Genomic DNA, 15,061 nt, shown 5'->3' with positions numbered 1-15,061 from the left:
AAAAAAAAAAAATGTTCCGCAAATTTTAAGAAACCCCAGTAAGTACAAGTTAAAGTTTAAGTTACAGTGGCGGCCTCATAGGAGGGGCGTCACATGCATAGTGAAAACTACTGTGCTCTCTTGCAATAATGCACCCCATCTAACTTCCACCAACCACGTCCTTCCTCTCCCATGCTTGGGCAGAGAATCTCCAGACTTATTTCTCATTTAACTTATTATAATTTTGAGTTATAATTTTTTGCATTTAATTTTTTTTCTACTAATATTTCATTTTTTTAATTATGTAAAATTTATAGTTCTTTAAATTACACCTAACGTAATTTACATGGCCAAAAGTTGGTTCTTATTTTGGTCATGGTTCAAAATCAGAAAGCAAGACAACCAAACACTAATTCGAATCACATTTCAAGTTAGAATTATAATTATGTCTATACACATCCAAATAAAGGTTTCAATCACTATAAATTATGATTTTAATCTAAAAACTCAAATCACGCTGATTCCAATTTCAACCAACTGGTGCCAGCCCACTTAGTAAGGAAATCCCATGCTCGAATCTTGAGAGAGCGCTTGTATTAAAAAAAAAATCTTAAAACAAAATTCAGAAATTTGTAAAAGCAGAAATTGTCACACTAATCAGTTATCAGTTTTTATTTTTCAAACGACAATAAAAAGGAGTATCATCTCTCAAGAACAGTAGCTACTTCCTTTTAAATTGATTTTGCTTATCATTATCATAATTATTGTTAATTATATTTTTGTTTCTTTAACATGATAAAAAAGGATTAGATATTTGTAGTTAGACTAGTACTGGACTAGCCAAGACCAAAGAATGCCTTGAACAAAATTTTTTTGTTCAGTGAAGAACAAAAATAAGGGAATAAATATTCCCCAAATGATGCTAAGGATACCGAATTGTTTATTTACCAAATTTTGAATACCAAATGATATGGCAATCGACTTGTTAGAATATAACTGATAGCTGATATTTGAGTTTGTTGTGCTTATCTTGTTTAACAATTAGAAATCAACAATTTTGTTACCAGATCAATTTGTTAGAAGGTAATTTATGTTCACTCCTTTGTTGATTTGTCGACTAACAAAATATGCCTCTTTCCATCAACCTTTTCACTTTTTTTTTTTGGTTGAATCGGGTAATGTCAAGCATCACAACCACCTAAACGCATCCTAATTATATTGACACCCGCTTAGCTAGTCGATCCTTTGCTAGCACTACCAACCTTCATTAAATAAAAAAAAAAAAGTATTACAATATCCACAATAGACACATCAACAAGCCAAGAGCCACAAATTAAAAAAAAAAAAAAAATTGTATCCATATGTTTATTAATAACTAAAAAACAATTAAAGGCTGGGGAAGCTAACTATCCATGTGAATAAGAATGGTTGGAGTGGGCATCCATAAGTTTGAGCGTATAACTCTCACCTTGGATGATCACAACGAAATGTATGTCTCGTTAAAAACCTTACTAGACAAAACCCAGTGGGAAAAATTCTAGTAAGGAAAAAAGAGTGCATATTTTGGTAAATCACAACGAGAAAAATCCAGAATCAACACTCACACCAAAAGAGAATGCAGCGACTACCCTAATTCAATGTTCGAGTGAGCATGGAGCAAAAATCCAGAGTAGAATGCCACCAAGATTCAACCTGGTTAGAGAAGAAAACTACTAGTTAACAGAATTAAGGGGGGAAAAACAGAGGAAGTCATATATGCATAAAGTTCAACATTTGTATTTAATCTCCATGCTTGACTTACATAAATACGGAGGAAAGCAGGGGAAAGTAGCTCTGAACTTTATATCAACATATTACTCCTATTGTTCTGCAACATAAAAAAAACTTAGAAGACATCAGATTACAAAATGTGCAAAATTGGTGATCACAATGTCCATTACAAAATCAAATGAATCATAGTTGTTGGCTCTAGAATATAGAAAATAGATAGAAAAAAGAGAAATTAGAAACTAGGTAAAGAGAGGATATGATTACCATTAGATATAGACATGCTACAGATTTATGTACAAAAATGTCTCTGGACGCGATCCAATCTATCCAAATCCTTCCGTTTTCAAACTATAGCTCCCCCGACGAAGCGAAAAGGAAAAAAGATTTCGACCCTTCTAAATCGGCTCTGGCTGATTGATGTCTTTCATGTAATTGAACATCAAAATCATCTACAATTAATGACAGAATAAAAATAACAAAATTTGGATTCGAATATTGTAATATCTAAGAATGATAATTGAATAGTGTACCTGAAAGAAGAAAAAGAAAAGGATGAAAGGATCATTTGTGTCTTTAATCGTATGCCAATCTGCTTCTGTATAAATTTGGACAGTCATCAATCTCCAATCTTTTTGAGGATTCGAGGCTGCGAATTTCTGCAGGCAGTGTTTCCAACATGGGACACGTACGAATCACAAGTTTCTCGAGAAATTTTAGTTTTCCGATCCAAGCGGGGATTTTCTTCAGACCACAGTGACCAACATGGAGTTCTTGCAAGGTTGTGACTTGTTGAAGGCCCTCGGGAAGAGTCGTCAGTTCTGGCAGAGAATTAAGTTTCAACGTTTGAAGGCTCTTGAGGCTATCCCACGCAATTTCACCAGCTTTGGAGCCATCAAACTTGTCGATGCTAGCAATGGACAAATTCTTCAATTTGGAGAGTGCTAATGGCGGTGAAGTAGTTGACGATGATGCTAATTCTGGCTTCTTGGTGAGGTGGAGTGGACTCAAGCAAGTCGACTCCAGAACTAGCCCTTCTTCTAGAGTTGGGAAAAGCGGCATTGAATCTAACTGTGGGCAATTCTCGATTACTAACTTAGAGAGACAAGGAAATGAAGGCAAGTACTTTTGATTCCCCAATGAAACTGATTCAGTTTTCCGCCATCCTCGTAGCTTAGGCATTTCTGTGAGCGAGAGTTCCTGCAAAGCTGGAAAATATGTTTTCGATTCATCCTCAATGTATTCCAGGTTGCTTATCTCATCCAGTATCAATACCTTAAGCTTGACGAGTTGACCGAATGGTGGTAGATATTTGCACCCCCAACATTTTCGCAACAAAAGTTTGACTAGATTTCTTTGCGGGACGTTAAGCCAAGTTGGAAACATGGTACCCCCATAGCCATGTAAAGTCAATCCTTTGAGATCCAAGTGTGGCTTGAGATCTTCCAGTTGGCTTTCGTAGACTTCTGGAGGAAATGGTCCTGTTTCTCCGACATCCCAATCCAGTGATAAGACTTGAAGATCTTGTTTCGCTCCCAAATATGCAGCTTTGGCATCTTTCGAAGTTGTCAAATTCTTAATTTGAAGCTCTCCTCTCAGGTTGTTTAGCTTTTCTAGTTCGTTTAGACCGCCACTATTCCCGTAGGCAGAACTAGAGTCCTTCATCTCCTTGTTCAATACAAACTGAGGCAAGACATGTAGATTAGTCAGCTCACCCAAACCCCGAGGCATGTGAGTCAAGTTATAGCACCCGTCGATCTCAAGACTTCTGAGATTGACCAGATTCTTAATGTCCTTCGGCAACTCTTCAAGTCCAATGCAATCGGAGAGCTTCAGTGTTTGCAAATACTCGAGCTTGGTGACAGAAGCAGGCAGGGCCTTCATATATGCATTTTTTGAAAGATCAAGGTATCTCAGGTGCATCAATTCTTCAATGAAATGAGGAACCACCTTAATCCCTAAATCATGCAGATCCAGTGCGCGCAGCCACCGAAATTTTGAAATGATTGCATCAGTAACTAATCCTGGTCTCCAATGAAGAGAATCCTTACTAGATTGAGTTGCAGCAATGTGCAAAATCTTTTCTGGATCGATCATGCCTTCTTCATATTTCAACAATGATTGACGGGGCAAAAGGATTGATCGAATCATTTCTGGATCATCCTTCATGCTTCTTGGAATTTGTCGTGGCGAATGTAAATGAAAATTAAACGACACATGATGAGTTGTTGGAAAATGATCAAGATCATAATCTCCGTCACCTGAATGCAACACGACGTATCTCATTCCGCCTATTATGATTAAAAGATTGTACCCACTACCATCCATTTTGCATCTTGTTACAGCTCTATCCAAAATATGATCATCTGATTGATCAACTTTTTGGAAAAAGCCTTTCTCGAGTAAAACAACAAAATACATGTGACCTACATCCTCTAGACTTTGGCTGTCATCATCTAATAATGTAATAAATCCTTGTGCCATCCAAAGATGTATAAGTGTGTGCACGTCTATCTCACAATCTTTCGGAAATAGTCTACAGTACTCAAAACACTGTTTCAAATACGAGGGAAGCTCGACATACCTTTGAAAGAGCGAGCGATCGATTTCAATTTCATCTAATCGATCATCATCATTGAGAGTACTACCCTTAGAAATCCAGCTCTGCCAAAAATTTTTTGTATAATTGAACTGCAATATATCTACTATTGTGTTTATGACCGTTACCTTCCAAGCCCTATCATCATTACCGGTGAGAACAGATCCCAACCATTTTGAGAGGACATGCTCGGGAGTTCTTGTTTCTCGACAGACTGTGATAATGAATTGTTCTTCATCAAATCCTGAAGAAGAATCCAGGAAAAATGGAGGCTTCGTACCCATGTTCTCAGCTGCCTCTTCATTGCTTGTAACGATGAATATCTTGCTGCCCCCTTTACCAACCCTCGCCGCCAATCGTTTTAAGCAGCGCCAATACGTTTCATCTTCCACACTCCTCAGGTCATGTAGTACAAGCACGAAAGTTTTCCCCTTTGTTGCTTCTTGCAGAAAACCCTCCAGATCATCAGTCGGTACAGCTGATTCCCAGGAGTTCAGCTCGGCTACCTCTTGTACTCTCACTTGTACTCTCATGTTAAAGAGTTCATATACACAAACCCGTATTAGTGTATCAAACCCCGGTTCACGCCGTGCAGCTCCACCGTGTATGAATAGAGCAAGTGCAGTTTTTACTGCTCCCAGTTTACTGATTATAGGAACGACCGGGACACAAGGACCATCTTCTTGACGGAAAGCTATTTCAATTATCTCAAATGTCTCAATTAAGCTCAAGGCGGAGCTTTCTACACAGCTTGATATCAGTTCGGTGATATCATGTATTGCTTCTTCAAAATTACTCCAAAAATAATTTGGAAGCGATAAAGTAGGCCGCTGCTTTTGAGAGCTACCGGTGGAGTGAATCTTGCATACCTTGATGAGCTTTCTCCGCCGAAAACTTTCAGAAAACATCTCATCTACCTTGTCTTCTAGATCATGCATACTCCCTTCAAGTTCAGAACTGTTAAGGCCATGGATATATGAGAAACAAGTCTGCATGTTCTTCTTCTTATGATCGAATGCAGATTTGATTGTGGATATCTTTTCGTGAAGTCGCTGAAGCTCATGATAATCTACACGGGGGTGGTCTGGCCATGCAGCTGGATCAAGGAAATCAAATAAGTCCAAGCACAACCTCTCAAAGATCCGATTGGCGACACTCGCAATGTTTTCTGACATAATGGGCTTGTTGAATTAACAGATCTCAAAATTTCAAGGCTAGGAGTTCAAATGTTGATTTTGTGCAAAGAGATCAAAATGAAAATGTATATTGACTTATATATAACTTCATCTAGTATGCCTTATTTTCTAATAATTCGATACCAAAACCAGAGAAAAAGCGTTGTATCTGATGCGGCTGCTAACCCATTACTGCACGTAAAGAAGCAACCTCATAGAGAGAGAGAAAAAAAAAAAGGCATAAATAATTCCATTTTCCTTGCTTGATTAGAAAAGAAAAAGGAAAAATGCTGAATTGGAAACTAAAACGTTCTCAGTTACATCTCCCCCATTAATTTTCCATTTCAGCCAATTAGAATCTCAAGATCCATAAATTAGAAAACAATTATGTTCTTGTTAACATGTTATAATATGACATATTTTAGGCATTATATATGTTGTGAGCATCTCCTAAACAAAATTTAATTTAAGTATAAAAATTTGAAAATTTCTAAGTTAAACTCTTGTTCATTGTTCCTAGCATGATTATATATGTAGCTACTGCATTACTAATTTACTAGCTAGCAAAATTATACAAAAATTGAGCTTCCAATAATTACTTTATAGTTAATTTTATCAAAAATATTATGGCGAGAAGTTAAATTTACATGGAAGATCTCATGTGCAGATTTAACAATTTTAAAGGCATATGTAATAATAAGCTATTCCAATTAGAATCTCCGGATCTATAAATTGGTAATAACAACATTTATAATTCTTGCCCTTACACACTTTGTATAGTAAATAAATGTTTTAACTAACATGTTATATTTTGTTACTTTTATTTCTTATTATGTTGTGGGCATCACCTAAAAAAGTTATATGTAACTTTAAAACATTCAAAAATTTGGAACTTTTATCACTGTTCCTATGTTTATTCTAACATGATTATGCTTTGCTTGCACAAGTCTATTAGGGTCTTACTAGTGCAAATCCTCATCGCCATCTCCATAAACCTATGCATGTTTGGATTAGCCATTAAACATTTGACAAAGGACATTAATGTTTTACTTTAAAAAAAAAAAAGGACATAACGTTCAAATCCAAGTCCTACACAAAAGCTAAAGTTAGCAAAGATATTGGGAAAAAAGTGCCAAATAAAAAGGCAGGGGGCCATTTGATATGAGTTAAACTTGACAATACTTCATACTTAGTCATAATTTTTTTTAACGATTTCTATTTAATTTTTTTTTTTTTTCATTGCATCCGTTTTAGTTATTAGATTTAAAACGTGCAACACTTAGATTTTTAAACTTTAATACTTGACTACAAGTTGAATGGATGAAAAATTTGCACACATTATTATAGTTTCATTGATACTATTATTTAAAAGTTTTGTTGTTTCAAAATGCTCCAAATCTAAACCCCTAATAGTGTCATTCCGGTTTAAACCTTTTTAAGAAATTATAAATAACCAAGAGTAGAGATCATTACTGGTCATTTTATAGATTTATATGCAAATATCACAATTTGTTGACATTTTTTTTCTTTTTTATTTTCATCACATTGCATAATGAACATATATGTAATTGCATCATAAGAATTTATCAAGTCTTAATATCTTATAGTAAAAATTACACTACATGGCAATATTACTACGATGGAATTGAAGTTTAGCACTATTTTCATAATCTTTTAAAAATAACATAAAGACCACATAATTATAAATATTTTGAAAATGTTATTATATTTCAACTTAATATTTTGCTTTACATTAATATGCAAATGCTGCTATATTCCAACTTAAGATTTTGCTTTATGTCCGAAAACCCTATTCTCATGAAGGACCATCGTTGTGAGCCCAAATCATATCTCGGCCCCCATTCAGCCCAACCCATTTTTACATCTGATCTTCCTTCCTTTTCGTTCAAGGCCCAAGATCTTTCTCTGCCCCCAATACGGCCTAATCTAAATTATCCCGCCCAAAACTTCAAATTCAAATTCAAACACTTTAACGTTTCCATTCTCATTTTCATAAATATAAATCCCCTTTTACTCTCTCTCTCTCTCTCTCTCTCAACTCAATTCTCTCTCTGGAATTCTCCGGCAGACATTCAAAGCGCTCCTTCCTTACCGGTCAAATTCTCCATGGCCGCGAAACGCCCGCTCCAGAGCAGCAGCGCCGCCAACATGACAGCGGCGGTGCCGGCGGCTCCCGGGAATAAGACGATTGAGGAAATGTACCAGAAGAAGTCTCAGCTCGAGCACATCCTCCTCCGTCCCGACACCTACGTCGGATCCATCGAGAAGCACACCCAAACCCTCTGGGTTTTCGAGAACGACGAGATGGTCCACCGCTCCGTCACCTACGTCCCCGGCCTCTACAAGATCTTCGACGAGATCCTCGTCAACGCCGCCGACAACAAGCAGCGGGATCCCTCCATGGATGCCCTCAAGGTCACAATCGATGTCGAGCAGAACTCTATCAGCATCCACAACACTGGCGATGGTGTTCCGGTCGAGATTCACCAGGAGGAGAAGGTCTACGTCCCTGAGTTGATCTTCGGACATCTCTTGACGAGCAGTAACTATGATGATACTCAGAAGAAAACCACCGGTGGACGAAACGGTTACGGTGCCAAACTCACGAACATTTTTTCGACGGAGTTCATCATCGAGACCGCCGACGGCAAGCGCCTGAAGAAGTATAAGCAGGTATCTACTCTGTTTTACGCTCATTTCTGAAAAGGATTCGTCTTTGGATTATTTGAATTAGGGAAATTAGTGTTTTTCTGGATATGATTAATACATTAGATTTGATTAGGGTTGTTCTTCAGTTTCTGACCTGATTAGGGGTTCTTGAGATCATTCGGATTGGGGCGTTGCATAAAAGTTAAATATTTTTCGTACTTGGTTGTTTAGTAGTATACTCTAATGACTTGATTAGGGTTTTTACTTTCTTGTATGCAATTTGATTAAACTGCTTCTTCCTTGTTTTGCTTGCAAGTTGCTTACGGTTGTTCTTACACTTCTTTCTTGAATATGTCTATTGAGGGTAATTATATTAGGGATTATTGTGCATACATCCGGGTTGATTAAATTGCATCTTCCTAGTTTGAAATTATCCTCTAATGAGTATGTTAGGTGGTTAATTACGGTTTTGTATGCAAGCTGATTAGTGTTGTTCTTACATTTCTTAACTTTAATTAGGGTTTTTGTGGCTGAGTTTATAATCTTTGATTAAATTGATCCTTGTTATTTTGAAGGTCTTCTCTAATAACATGGGAAAGAAGAGTGACCCAGTCATCACCAAGTGCAAGGAGGGTGACAACTGGACCAAGGTCACATTTAAGCCTGATTTGGCCAAATTTAACATGACTTATTTGGAGGAAGATGTGGTTGCACTCATGAAAAAGCGAGTGATTGACATGGCTGGATGCCTTGGAAAAGGTGTCAAAGTGGAGTTAAATGGACAACGGGTCCCTATCAAATCTTTCCTGGATTATGTTGATCTCTACCTGAATTCTGCTCGTAAACTTAAAGACGTTTCTCTCCCAAGGTTCTTTCTTTGAAACTATAGGATATGAATTTTCATTTTGGTGTTTCGTGATGGGAATCCTTGTTGCTTACATTATTTTTTACAATTTTGGCAGGATCACAGAGAGAATTAATGGGAGGTGGGAGATATGTGTGAGTCTTAGCGATGGGCAATTTCAACAGGTAATCTTTAGAATTTTATTTCGATGATCATAATAAGTATAATATTTGAAACTGCTGTGCAAGTTTTATACTATGTTTCTATCCACTACCAGGTCAGCTTTGTAAATGCGATTGCAACAACTAAGGGTGGAACTCACGTCGATTATGTCACAAATCAGATCACGAACCATGTGATGAATATTGTAAATAAGAAGAACAAGAATGCCAACCTCAAAGCCCACAATGTTAAGAATTATTTATGGGTTTTTGTCAATGCACTTATTGACAATCCTGCTTTTGATTCTCAAACTAAAGAGCATCTGACTCTTCGTGCAAGCAGTTTTGGTTCCAAATGTGAACTTCCACCAGAGTTCTTAAAGAAAGGTTTCTTGCAGTACCTTACTTATATCTGATGATATAAAGCAGTAATACTAGCAAATCAAAATATTACAATGTTTTTTAGCTTGATAGTGTCTTTTGATTATCTTGTAGTTGCAAAGTCTGGAATTGTGGATTCTCTTCTATCATGGGCAAATTTCAAGCAGAACAAGGATCTTAAGAAAACTGATGGAACAAAAACGGAGAGGGTTCATAACGTTCACAAGCTGGAGGATGCTAATCAAGCAGGTGGTAGGAACTCTGAGAAGTGTACCTTGATTTTGACAGAAGGAGATTCAGCCAAGGCTCTTGCGGTAAGTAGTTGTTAGGTTTCATAAATTCATTTCAAATTCACGATTTTGTTTAATCAAGTTAACCTGAATGTCGGTTATAACACAATTAAATTTGCATAGATGGCTGGGCTCTCTGTCGTGGGTCGAGACCATTATGGTGTTTTTCCATTAAGAGGTAAATTGCTCAATGTGAGGGAAGCCAGTGCTACTCAGCTTAGGGATAATGAAGAAATTAAGAACATCAAGAGGATTCTTGGACTGCAACAGGATAAGCAATACTCAAATGTCAAATCTCTGAGATATGGTCATCTAATGATTATGACTGATCAGGTCTGATTCCTTGAGCTCCTCTTCTTTTTGTTGTAGCTTGCCTAAATCTTCCTTTAGAAGAAACAGTGAATGACTTCTTTTTATGAGAATCTAGATTAAAGAAGCTTTACTTTGATGATTCTGCAGGATCATGATGGATCTCACATTAAGGGTCTGTTGATTAATTTCATTCATTCTTTCTGGCCATCACTATTAAAAGTTCCATCTTTCTTAGTGGAGTTTATAACTCCTATTGTAAAGGTTCGTTCCCTTCACTAACTTGTACATTTCTAATTTGATTATTGTGGTTGGTATTCCTGGAATACAGCTTTTTAACTTCTGTACTATCCATTGCACAGGCAACTCAAAAAAAAAACGGGAAGGAATTGGCATTTTATACTATGCCCGAGTATGAGGCATGGAAGGACAGTTTGAGGGGTAATGCAAGTGGGTGGTCCATCAAATACTATAAGGTTTGTGTTTTCAAGTAATAAGTAAGGAACCTTCTCAAATTCTGGGAGTAATTTTGAAATTAAAAATCAAATCTTCTGTTTGTTCATTCACTTATCTAATATTCTACTTCCAGGGGTTGGGAACAAGCACCTCAAAGGAGGGGAGGGAGTATTTTCAAAATCTGGATAAGCACAAGAAAGATTTTCTTTGGATAGATGAGCAAGACGGAGAAGCAATTGAGCTTGCATTTAGTAAGAAAAAAATAGAAGAGAGGAAGAATTGGCTCCGTCGATTTGAGGTTGGATGCTTCTAGTGTTAAAAGTTGGGTTTGAGATTTAAAAAATAAACTGTAGTAGTAATAATCTTTCTCTTGATATTTGCAGCCTGGTACTCACCTGGATCAGAAGGAGAAGCTCATAAAATACAGTGACTTTGTTCATAAAGAACTTATATTGTTTTCTTTGGCGGATCTACAAAGGTCTATTCCTTCAATGGTTGATGGCCTGAAGCCGGGTCAAAGAAAGATACTGTTCTGCTCTTTCAAGAGGAACTTTGTTAAAGAAGCAAAGGTTGCTCAGTTTTCTGGTTATGTATCTGAACATTCAGCTTACCACCATGGTGAGCAGAGTCTTGCTGGTACTATCATTGGAATGGCGCAGGATTTCGTGGGTAGCAACAATATTAACCTTCTTATGCCAAATGGACAGTTTGGCACACGTAACCTGGTAAATGAACTATGTGTCACGTCTTAAATCTACTAAAAACTTTGTATGCCTTAAAATTCTGTACACAGTGGTTTTACAAATATAATTTGCTACTTTTCAGGGAGGCAAGGACCATGCAAGTGCTCGTTATATATTTACTCAGCTTTCTCCTATCACAAGGTCCCTTTTCCCAAAGGATGATGACCTCCTTCTTGACTTCTTGAACGAGGATGGGCTATCCATTGAGCCAACTTGGTATTTACTTTTCTTACGTACTGTCATATATTCTTTATTTAGTTGGATGGTGGACAAATTGCTGACAAATCATTTTCGACGAATGTATAGGTATGTCCCAATCATTCCAACGGTTCTTGCCAATGGAAGTGAGGGTATTGGAACCGGTTGGAGCTCATACATCCCTAATTATAACCCAAGAGATATTGTTGCGAATGTGAGGCGCTTGCTAGATGGTGATGAAATGGTACCAATGATTCCATGGTACCGAGGATTTAAGGGAACAATAGAGAAGTCATCGAAGGAAGCAAGCTTCTTTGTAAGTGGGTTAATGGAAGAAGTCAATGAGACAACAGTTAGGATAACTGAGCTTCCAATTCGTAGGTGGACTCAAGATTACAAGGAATTCTTGGACTCTATTTGTTATGGGAACGACAAAGCCAAGGATCCTTTTATCGAGGTAAATTGACACCGAAGTCTTTGACAATAATGCTATCTGCCTGACTATTTTAAAGAAAGCTCTATTTTCTCATCAACATTTTCATTTTTCTGGCTGCAGGACTTCACACAGCACAGTGATCACAGCACTGTAGATATCCTTGTCCACTTAGCTGAGGAGACCTTGATTGCAGTTAAGCAAGAGGGTCTACTCAAAAAATTAAAACTGACCACTTCAATAAGCACAGCTAATATGCACTTGTTTGATGCAAATGGTGTGATAAAGAAATATGATACTCCGGAACAAAGTATGTGGGTCACCTAAATATGTTGATTAAATAAATTCTGTTTATCTTCTAATTTGCCGTACTAATTTAGTTTGTTTGTCCTTTGCATCATTCCTCGTGCAGTTCTTGAGGAATTCTATCACCTAAGGCTTGAATTTTATGAAAAAAGAAAGGTGAGCTTTTATCATCATATTAATATTTGTATGTTACAGGTCCTTTTCGTTTCAGTCACATTTTCTCAATAGGTTACTTATGAAAGCTTTTGATGATGCATGCAGAAAGCACTACTGGATAATCTAGAGTTGGAGTTATTGAAGTTAGCAAACAAGGTTAGGTTTATCCTTGGGGTCGTTACGGGAGAGATAGTTGTGAGCAACAGAAAGAGAGCGGATCTGTTTGTCGAGTTGCAACGGAAAGGTTTCACTCCTTTCCCAAAGAAAACTAAAGCTGTTGAGCCAGAGGTGGCTGGGGTAACTGAGGATGCCGAAGATACAGAAGAGAACTCAAACGCTGAAGCTATCAGCACTGAAGCCCGAATTAGTGATTATGAGTATCTTCTATCCATGGCAATTGGAACATTGACCCTTGAGAAGGTCCAGGCACTATGTGGGGAAAAGGATAAGCTCAACAATGAGGTTGAGGAATTGCGAAAAGCAACTCCAAAATCACTATGGGTCAAAGATCTCGATGCTCTTGAGACTCAGTTAGATGTATGAATCACTAATCATTAACTCTTTTTATTTATATCATTTCCCACCATGCTGTTCTGATATTTTTGAATTCGTTTCAGGAGCTAAACAAAAGTGATGCTCAAGCAGAGGAGGCAAGAAAGAAATCAAAAGGCCAAGTAAAGAACGCGGCTGTTTCTAAAGTTTCTAGACAAGCACCGAAAGTTCCTCGCAAGAATACTAAGAAGGCCAGTAATGCAGAAGCTATTGCAGATATTACTGAAAATTTTGATTCAGCAATGGAATTTGGTAAGCTTGGGACTGTTAAAAGCTTGCTTTATATCGGATATTTTTCTCTATATTATTTTTCTCTATTTCCTTACATGAAATGCTATTGCTTTTCTAGAAAAAGCCCCAGAAGTAGCGAAACCAAAAGGCAGAGCTGGTCCAAAGAAAGCTGCTTCCAAGGTCTAGTTCTCACATTCCCTCTCCCCTTCTGAAAACAAAAAGGGTGGGATGACTAAGCATGTATTGTTTTGTTTTCGTTTTTTTTTATCTAAGCAGGTAGTTGTTGAAGATGACGATGATGATGATGATGAAGTACTTGCCCTGAAAGATCGACTTGCTGCCTACAACCTTGATTCATCTCCTGATAAATCATCAGGTTCATATTTTCTTGATTTCCCTTTTGATACGAGCCTCAATGGAAAACATATTTGTATTGAAGCATAAATGGAAAACATTGCATATCTGCATGTAGACTAAAGAGTTGTGATAAGAACTTCTGCTTATTCACTTGGTTTCTCTCTCTCAGAAATGGATACCGAAGCTCCACAGGTTCCGGTCCCAAAGAAAGCGCCTACCAAAAGGGCTGCTGCACAGAAGAAGACCTTGGCAACTGTCTCAGAAACTGTCAATCTTGATGATGATGATGATGACGAGATAGATGGTGACGAGGACTTCGAGCTTGAATCCACCGCACCTGCCAAGGCAGCCGCGAAGAAGGGAGGAAAGAAGCCTGCTGTGAGTACAAAAGCGGTATCGAAGGCCCCTGCAGCAGCAGCAACCAAGAGGAGAGGCGCAGCCAACAAAGAGCCTCAGGTGTTGGGGCAGAAGCTCTTGACGGATATGCTCAAGCCCGCAGAGAATTCCGGGCTTTCGCCAGAGAAGAAAGTGAGGAAAATGAGGGCTTCTCCGTTCAACAAGAAGAGTGGTTCTGTGTTGGGAAGGGCTGTTAATATAGATGATGACGATGAGGCAACAACTGCAAGTCAAGAGAATTCTCCTTCAACTTCTGAGAGTGTTGATGATGTAGTTGAAGTTCCCGCCTCAAAAGCGAGGCCGCAGAGGGCGAACCGCACGCAGGCAAGGTATGTGTTGAGTGACTCTGAGAGTGAGAAGGGTTCTGATGATTCTGAATTTGACGAGACTAAGGACTAAACTACCGTAGATGTTGAAGTGTGAAGCTAACCAAGGAAATTGTAGCTCATTTTCCTGTGTGACGAATAAATGTACCTTGAACTATTTGGTATTGGTGTTAAAATTGAATTTGCATCTTGAATTTGTTGAATGTACACTTATAAATTCTTAGAGTGTTTTATTTGTACATTTGAGTTGTATATTGGAGAAAAAAACGCTACAACAAGAAAATTATTTTAATTTTTATGAGAAAAATACTATAATAATATGACTTGAGTCATAAAATAAACAAGATTTTAGATATTTGAGTCATTTTTCAATGTTTTTATAAATTCTTATATAACAACTGAAGCTTTTTCAAAAAAAAAAAAAAAAAAGGAAAGAGAAAAATTTTCTGGTTTTGAAAAATAGAAGGGTCAAGTAAAAAACATCCTTTGGGGCAAAAAGGTATGAATGCACGACATTGAAATTGCAACGTACATGTCATCGGACAAACTACGACATTGAAATAATGTGCATTTCCAATATTTTCTTAAAATTATAATATTTGATCAAACATAGTTTGACCAAAATGACAAATGTGAAGAGAATCACATTATTAACCCAACTTTTAATTTTGACAATCTATCCTCTCAATTTGCTAAACTGTTGCAATTAAACCCATATGACAAACGGCTGTT

The 15,061-nt window shown here is 37.4% G+C and overlaps 2 protein-coding genes across 2 annotated transcripts; one reads left to right on the top strand and one right to left on the bottom strand.

Annotated features, from left to right (window-relative positions):
• Positions 1 to 2,322: 2,322 nt before the first annotated feature.
• On the bottom strand, positions 2,323 to 5,520 carry LOC21386746 (putative disease resistance protein RGA3). Its single transcript, XM_010099129.1, has one exon. It carries the CDS (start codon positions 5,518 to 5,520, stop codon positions 2,323 to 2,325), a length of 3,198 nt encoding a protein of 1,065 aa, XP_010097431.1.
• Positions 5,521 to 7,585: 2,065 nt separating this feature from the next.
• Positions 7,586 to 14,612, top strand: LOC21386745 (DNA topoisomerase 2). Its single transcript, XM_024166268.1, has 19 exons — positions 7,586 to 8,214; positions 8,766 to 9,058; positions 9,153 to 9,219; positions 9,312 to 9,582; positions 9,691 to 9,890; positions 9,990 to 10,199; positions 10,326 to 10,439; positions 10,538 to 10,651; positions 10,765 to 10,929; positions 11,015 to 11,356; positions 11,457 to 11,590; positions 11,681 to 12,029; positions 12,129 to 12,315; positions 12,418 to 12,467; positions 12,573 to 13,004; positions 13,085 to 13,271; positions 13,369 to 13,430; positions 13,527 to 13,626; positions 13,777 to 14,612. The coding sequence occupies exons 1-19, from the start codon at positions 7,648 to 7,650 to the stop codon at positions 14,400 to 14,402; spliced, it is 4,470 nt and encodes a 1,489-aa protein (XP_024022036.1). The 5' UTR covers positions 7,586 to 7,647; the 3' UTR covers positions 14,403 to 14,612.
• The last annotated feature ends 449 nt before the right edge of the window (positions 14,613 to 15,061 follow it).

This window comes from Morus notabilis, unplaced genomic scaffold, assembly GCF_000414095.1.
Source record: "Morus notabilis unplaced genomic scaffold, ASM41409v2 Scaffold2316, whole genome shotgun sequence".
Classification (NCBI taxonomy): Eukaryota; Viridiplantae; Streptophyta; class Magnoliopsida; order Rosales; family Moraceae; genus Morus; species Morus notabilis.
This window is presented reverse-complemented; position numbering and strand designations above follow the sequence as displayed.

Bases quoted from the DNA above. Each gene is read 5' to 3' on its own strand.
- LOC21386746 (XM_010099129.1), bottom strand. From the start codon at position 5,520: ATGTCAGAAAACATTGCGAGTGTCGCCAATCGGATCTTTGAGAGGTTG.
- LOC21386745 (XM_024166268.1), top strand. From the start codon at position 7,648: ATGGCCGCGAAACGCCCGCTCCAGAGCAGCAGCGCCGCCAACATGACA. The intron at 9,220-9,311 runs GTAATCTTTAGA...ATCCACTACCAG, and splicing joins GCGATGGGCAATTTCAACAG to GTCAGCTTTGTAAATGCGAT. The intron at 13,272-13,368 runs GTAAGCTTGGGA...TTGCTTTTCTAG, and splicing joins TGATTCAGCAATGGAATTTG to AAAAAGCCCCAGAAGTAGCG.